The sequence below is a fragment of the Erpetoichthys calabaricus genome, chromosome 7 (assembly GCF_900747795.2).
Source record: "Erpetoichthys calabaricus chromosome 7, fErpCal1.3, whole genome shotgun sequence".
Lineage (NCBI taxonomy): Eukaryota > Metazoa > Chordata > Cladistia > Polypteriformes > Polypteridae > Erpetoichthys > Erpetoichthys calabaricus.
In genome coordinates, this window is record NC_041400.2 from 122,632,756 (window position 1) to 122,639,744 (window position 6,989).

The 6,989-nt window shown below is 41.9% G+C and overlaps 1 protein-coding gene across 2 annotated transcripts in view; it reads left to right on the top strand.

The window, feature by feature from the left end:
* Positions 1–211: 211 nt before the first annotated feature.
* Positions 212–6,989, top strand: part of macir (macrophage immunometabolism regulator) — a 30,304-nt gene continuing 23,526 nt past the window's right edge. Inside the window, exon 1 of one of the 2 annotated variants that reach the window (XM_028805311.2) lies at positions 212–364. In XM_028805311.2, the coding sequence (XP_028661144.1) occupies positions 346–364 (19 nt within the window). In that variant the 5' untranslated portion in view covers positions 212–345. The remainder of the gene's footprint in view (positions 365–6,989) is intronic. The other variant, XM_028805312.2, reaches the window with a different exon arrangement.

Sequence of the window (6,989 nt, forward strand, 5' to 3'; positions counted from 1 at the left end):
AATTGTAGCGTATGCTAATATTTTCCTTCAGTCCCTTACAACACAAATACTAAATACACCCTTGATGTTTTGTTTTTTTTAATATTTTTTATGTTCATTGTCGTATTTTTTTATTGATGAAGACCCCAAATTACATACCTACGACTCACGGGGTGATTGCTTGTAGAAGCCTTATAGTCGGTATCCCCTGCACGTAGTTTAGCGCGGAGCGGTGGCTCGCCGCAGCTGCAGCATGGGAAGGTCCTGCCCCATTACCTCACTGCATCATATGACAATCGGAAGAGGTATTTTCGCTGCCTGTGCTGGCTGCTCTGCTTCTCTTTCCTTTGGAGCCGTGTGAGGCACATGATTGCTACAGAGTCAGGTCAGTAGCGAGCTGCTTTTGTTTATTTTGTGCATTTCAGCTACAGCAGTGGGCACGTTACGAGACGCTTTGTGTGCATTTCCGTGGGTTTTATGTGATTTAAAGGGACGCGAAGGAGCTCAAGGTTGTGAGAGGGAATGATGCCATGATGCCGCGCAGGCGCTACAAAAACCTACTTCTGCGCCCATAATCGGTGTCGCCGAGTTTTTAATATCTGTACGCCTGTGCTTTACTTAACAGTTTGTCCATTTTTACCTATTTATTTTTGCAGAGAATTTCGAACTAGTTACTGTGGCAGCAATATCCTGTTTGGCGCTTGCAACTGTAACCGCCGCGGGGTGGGGTTTCAAGCAGTCGCTGGAATCGGGCTAAGAGGCTCAGCGTTCCCGATGACTCGTAGTTTTTGCCGAAGGCTTGTTCAACTCATCGGCCCCTTGTCTGTCGTGCTAGTTTCTGCTTGCGACAGATGACAGGGGCACGGGGGTGCGACCCACATTCTGCATCCATCCACTCTCCACCTCCGTTTTCCGCATCGTTTACCAGACGACCACAGGTGAGACACGCCCGTAAGGCTGAGAAGGTGCCCGCAGTCATCCTTCACGTTTGCCCTTCCGCGAACTGGAGAATGGGCAATGACAAAAATGCCGATATCGGGGCGTGTAACGCCGATCCAAGGGATTATTTTTGTGCTATAGCGAAAATGGCCGTTGCTTTGTTTCAGAATTAGAAGAAATGTCTACATGGCTCGGGTATAAACTCGCAGAGATGCTGTGTTCTTGGTGGTGGTGGTTAAGCCGGATTTAGAGCGGGCCTGCGGGAGCGCGCCGAGTGCACACGCGCGCGTTGCTTAGAAACACAAACACGCTCTCGATGGCCGCGCAGAGCCGCTCTTCTTTGTTTCGTGTGATGTCGCTTATCAGAGATTTTTTTTTTGTTTTACAATCTAGGCAGTGTCATTTGAATCTATAAGTATAACGTAACTGCGAATAAAACTGGATAGTTCATACGTCTGGGTTTGTCATTTCCAGCGTTGGCATTATAAATGAAATTAGGTGGTCTTAAAATGACAAGGAATGGGTAAAAGCCATACATGAAAGCCCGTTCGACGTCTGCTGTGTCCATGGATGTCCATCTTTTACCGTATATTCCGTTGCGGCGCACGCAAATTGTTTCTTCTGTCTTTGGATTCAGTGACATTTGTTTCCGGTGCCAAACGTGGCCTAATTATTAAGATGTGCGTTTTCTATCTACATGACTGATATTTTTTAAGCAACAACACTTGTTAGGGTTATACGCATAAAAACGTAATAAGTAATGTATGTGCGTTATATACACGGTGGAAGTTGCAAATACAATTAACAAAAGCAGATCGCGAAAATAATGCAAATGAAGGTCCTCCACCTCTAGGCAGATTTACGCTTAAAGAAGGGAAATCCATTAACAATTTCCTTCCACATCCTGAAGAACCGTTGGTCAGGCGGATTGGGAAGACATTTCGCATCCCATCCGGTGGTGATTACAAATATACCAAGCCTTTGGTATTCTGTGACCTTAGAATTAATTGTTTAATGGGTTCAATAAATGAATGAAGTTTTGCTCAGAATGGTTTTTATGGATGAGACTTGAGCACCATATTTAAGCATGACACCCTGTTAGCATTGCACATTTTAAAATTCATAGGTTTATTAACGTCCAGTCATTTGAGCTCTGGCGTTTAAAATCGTAATTTTATTGGTGTAGTGAGTATGAAATGAAAAAAACTGGTGTGTTGGGGTTGCTGGTCAGTGAAGTGCATTCTTTTGGCACTAGATGTTCAGATGCTGACTTGTGCATATTTAGTCAAATATCAGCACTGAGCTATGCCACTGACACATTTTTCCATTTCAGTTACTGAGCTGAATGTTTGTGGGAATCTGTTCATTTACTTAGGCATTGTACAGTAATATGCAGCATTTATTGTGTACAGCTTGGTTTCCATTTCTGTATTCTTCACTTGTGTTTGACCATTGTCAGTACTTTGAAACTTCCCAGTTGGCCTATTTTAGATAATATTATTCCAAGATTCAGTATGATACCAGAGATGGGCGATTTTCAAGTCAAGGCTTTCTTTTTGAACTGCTGACTGTTTCACAATGGTGATAACTGCTGAATAGTGAGTGTTTTTTGACTTGAATCATTTGAGAGATTTACACCCACGGACATTCTTTACAGGTTCTTTTGTGAAGTGCAAATTCTGTTTAACATTTATTCTTTATTGAGGTTTTGTATTTCACTCGCCCCATCAATTCACTAAATGAATACTACTTTTTTTTTTCCAAACTCAAGAAGACAATATTCTGAAAATATCATTGCATCTATTCTTCAAACTTAACCGTTTGTTTGCCAGATTGCTTGAAGATTGTTGTGTTGACAAAAATCAAACATTTTCATAATTATTTTATGTGGTGTCTTTTTTTTTATTCTTAATATTTTTATTGTGTTATCCAAATCAAAGATTTGAGGGCACAGACCTACTATCCTTTTTTCCATAAAAAGGTAACTGGTTTATATATGTAGATAGAGTAATTGCCCAACAAAGCCCCCGTAGCCAACCTTGATGGGCATACACCTTGCCTTTCAGCCTTGTCTATGGGAGAAAGTAGGGTGAAATGACACCTTTTACTGGCTAACTAAATAGATTACAAGTGCAAGCTTTCGAGGCAGCTATGCCCCTTCATCAGGCAAGGTGTAACCTACTTTCTCCTGTATCAATCTATGGCTAACACGGTACAACACTCTACAGCCTTGTCTATGGAAGGCCCCACGAGATTTTCAAACTTGGGTCTCCTCCCGTTAGTCCTCCCATGGGGCTATCAGCACCAAAATAATGATGTTTTTAGTTGTTTCTTAGATGAGGAGGATGTCTGGCCTCGTGAAAGTTGAGGCGATGTACTGTAGAAATGCTAGGCTGTTCTCCAAATCCACAAAGAGCTGCCAATAATGAGGAGTTGCCAGGACTCCCTCTAGCGTCTTAATTCTCACTGGCATATGCTCTCCAGCCTTCATGAAGTTGCACGTATATTTCTGTGTGGTTAGACTTCTTGTGCCAATAGCTTCAGCAATGGGTTTCAGTGCTTGGTTATGGTGTAGGGTATATTGGCCTTACCTTACAGCCTATAGGCAGCAGCTTATAAACCGACCTTTTTATAAAAAAAAGTATTCTGTCACCAGAGGGAAGCTTAAGCTTTTGTGTTTCAGTTTTGCATATTTACTACAATTTCTCTAATACTTGCTGATCATCCATCTGTTTTTGTTATTCCACAGGAAAATGTAAATGTTTGGCTTCTGTGAGTTTATTATAGTAGCTTTATTGAAGAGTGTCACTGTAGTGCACATTATAAAATGAAAGTAAACTAAATTACCAGCCATTATGAATGTAGTGATAATGATAATAAAAAATAACCAGATTTCAATTTGGAACATAAAGGAAAAAAAGGTGAAGGAGGTCATGCACCATATTAAAACATGCATTTATAATTGTTACACTTTTCACAAAATATAAAGTTGATTCGTGTGCAACAATATTATTTTACTTTCACACTCTCTGCTGAAGGTTTTGCTCTATGGTGTCACCAGCTAAATGGTGTCCACTTGCCACACACACACCAGGGTTTCCGATAACAAAAACTGTCTCATCTCGTGTAGCTAAAAGGCCTCATTTTGAATGAGAGTGTCTAAACTTTCACCACTCGGCTCCCATGCTTATGCAACAACAGGTTGGTTATGTTCTCTGTGTGGTTTACAAATCTCTATATGTACAAATCCTGTATTTAGTAATCTGTATAATCTATACTTAAATTTTACATGAAAATATCTTGCCAGCACTTGCACTTAGTGAAGAATGATGTACAAAAAATAAGTTGGATTGTATTGTATTCTGTCCCAGCCCCTGCTACAATGTATACCTGGCAGCAACAACTACAAGACAGGAAACATTTGTATGAATGCCCACACTAACAAACAAATTACTAACATATTACAAATTTCTATATTGTATTAAAAGGAAACCCACATAGACACTACATCCATCCATCCATCCATTACCCAACCCGCTATATCCTAAGTACAGGGTCACGGGGGTCTGCAAGAGCCAATCCCAGCCAACACAGGGCGCAAGGCAGGAAAGAAACCCCGGGCAGGGTGCACACCAAGGACAATTTAGAATCGCCAATGCACCTAACCTGCGTGTCTTTGGACTGTGGGATGAAACCCACGCAGATACGGGGAGAACATGCAAACTCCACACAGGAGGACCTGGGAGGCGAACTCGGGTCTCCTAACTGCGAGGCAGGAGTGCTACCCACTGCGCCATTGTGCCGCCCTTAGATGGTACAAGAAGAGACAAAACTCTGCACAGCCAGTGACAAGACCGGGATTCAGATTCAGCCTCCTGAAGCTATGAAGCATCAGTGCTAATCACTGTGTCACTCTGCTGCCTGTATGAAAACCTGCCTTGTGAAACTAGGAGGTTATTTGTGTTTACAACAACAAAAGCCGGCTATGCTAACTTGTGTATCTGCCTCCAGCAGTAGGTGAATGCAAAAGTTACTCAAAGGATTACATTGCCTTTCCAATTTGATTTTTTTTCCCCTGTTCTGGCAAGGCAAATTTTAATATTTTAACAGTAAGATGTTGATCAGTTCCTTGAAGCTTTTAGGCCACAACAACCACAATTATTTTCCTCATCCTCCATATGTTGCATACTGTTACTCGTTCATTAGAATTTGGTGGCACAGTAGTTAGTGTTGCAGCTGCTTCATAGATTCAACAATGGACTTTGAGTCTAGTACCTGTTTGCTCCCTGTGTTGAGTTTGCATTTTCTCTCCCTTTCTGTTTTTTGTTTTTCTGTTTTTCTCCCTTTTTGTTAATTGCCAGTTCCCAATGGCCCAAAGGTGTGTTGTTTCCCATTGGGATTAATAAAGTCTATCTATCTATCTATCTATCTATCTATCTATCTATCTATCTATCTATCTATCTATCTATCTATCTATCTATCTATCTATTATATAGTGCCCTCTCTATCTATCTATCTATCTATCTATCTATCTATCTATCTATCTATCTATCTATCTATCTATCTATCTATCTATCTATCTATCTATCTATTAATGAGTCCTGTGATGGAATAGGATGCCATTCAAGAAGGATTCCTTGTCTTGATCCTAATTGTGCCAGGGTAGGCCACCACCCCATGTACATCTGAATTGGATTGGGTGTGTTATTTTGATAATGTATTTGTTTTACAGTTTTGTTTAGATATTAATTTCCATAGTGTTGTAGGAGTCAAATCTTGGTGTGACACATTGTCACAATAGTTATTGCCAGTCCTTCACTGATCTAGTTTCCTAGGTTTGAATTCTGCACCCTGATGATGACTGGGTAGTGTTTTGCATATTCTCCCTGTATCAGAATGGGTTTTTCTCCCACATTCCCAAAGATGTGCAGGTTAGGCAGACTGATCATTCCAAACTGGCCCAGTATGATTGCAAGTTTGAGTGTGTGCTTGAGTGGGCCCTGTGATGGATGGTTTCTGGCTTGCTCACAGAGTCTCTAGGATGAGTTTCTGGTTTCCCACCCCTTCCCTCAATATGAGACTGAATAATTTGCTTGCAGAAAGCTGGATATTTAATATAGTCAGTTTGAGTATGGCATGTGTGCTAATACTGTAGCTAAGTAAAATTTCAGACATTCTACAATGTGTTTCTGTATCTAATGTGGGCCATTGCATTTACCATGTCTTTATAAAAATATGAGACTTTTGCTCTGTGCTTTACAAATTAAAATGTACTAGCCTACGCCGCATAATTATGTATTGATGGGTGAACACTTCCTGAAAGACACAGTTGTCCAAATGGGGTGGGTTTGAGGATACAACTGTAAGTGAATGCAAAGATGGAACTCTGGAGAGAGGGCAGGGAAGCGGGCCCGAGAGATTTCGGGTCCTAACCGTCCAACAATGGGTCGGCACAACCGGTAACAATCCTTCTGCAGGTTCACCTACGGAACCCATGTTAGGACATTTACATCCTCTAGATAGGCAAGTTCGATCGTCTGACGCCCATTCCGACCCCGCCATTCTAGTGGGCCGATTTCTTAAGTGATCTCTTAGTCATCGTTCAGTACGCACTGCCTGCTCATGTGTCCGCCACCAACTCCTCACCTGAATTGCTTTCGTCTGTGTACAGTCCACATGCACTTGTGAGTCACATTGACTGTTCATTTTCCACACACCGCTTCAGTCGCATGCACCTGTGAGCCACGTTCGGGCTGGGTGAGGTTTCCCCGTGTTGAGTCAAATTAAGCCACAGGCTCCACACCTGGTGGTGCCCTTCTGTCAATTCCTTTCAGTTTCAGCTTTGGTTTCCGGAGGGAGTATGGTTGCAAAGACTTTGTTTACTGGGTTTGCTGCCCGGTCGGATCATGGGAATAACGCCGCCAGATCGCCAGTCGGCATCGTGTATGGTCGGAACTACGACGGTATGTGATCATCTTCGAACCTTCGACTTTCGTTCTTGATTAATGAAAACATTCTTGGCAAATGCTTTCGCTCTCACGCCATGGTCGACTGTTTAGTGAATTGTTGGT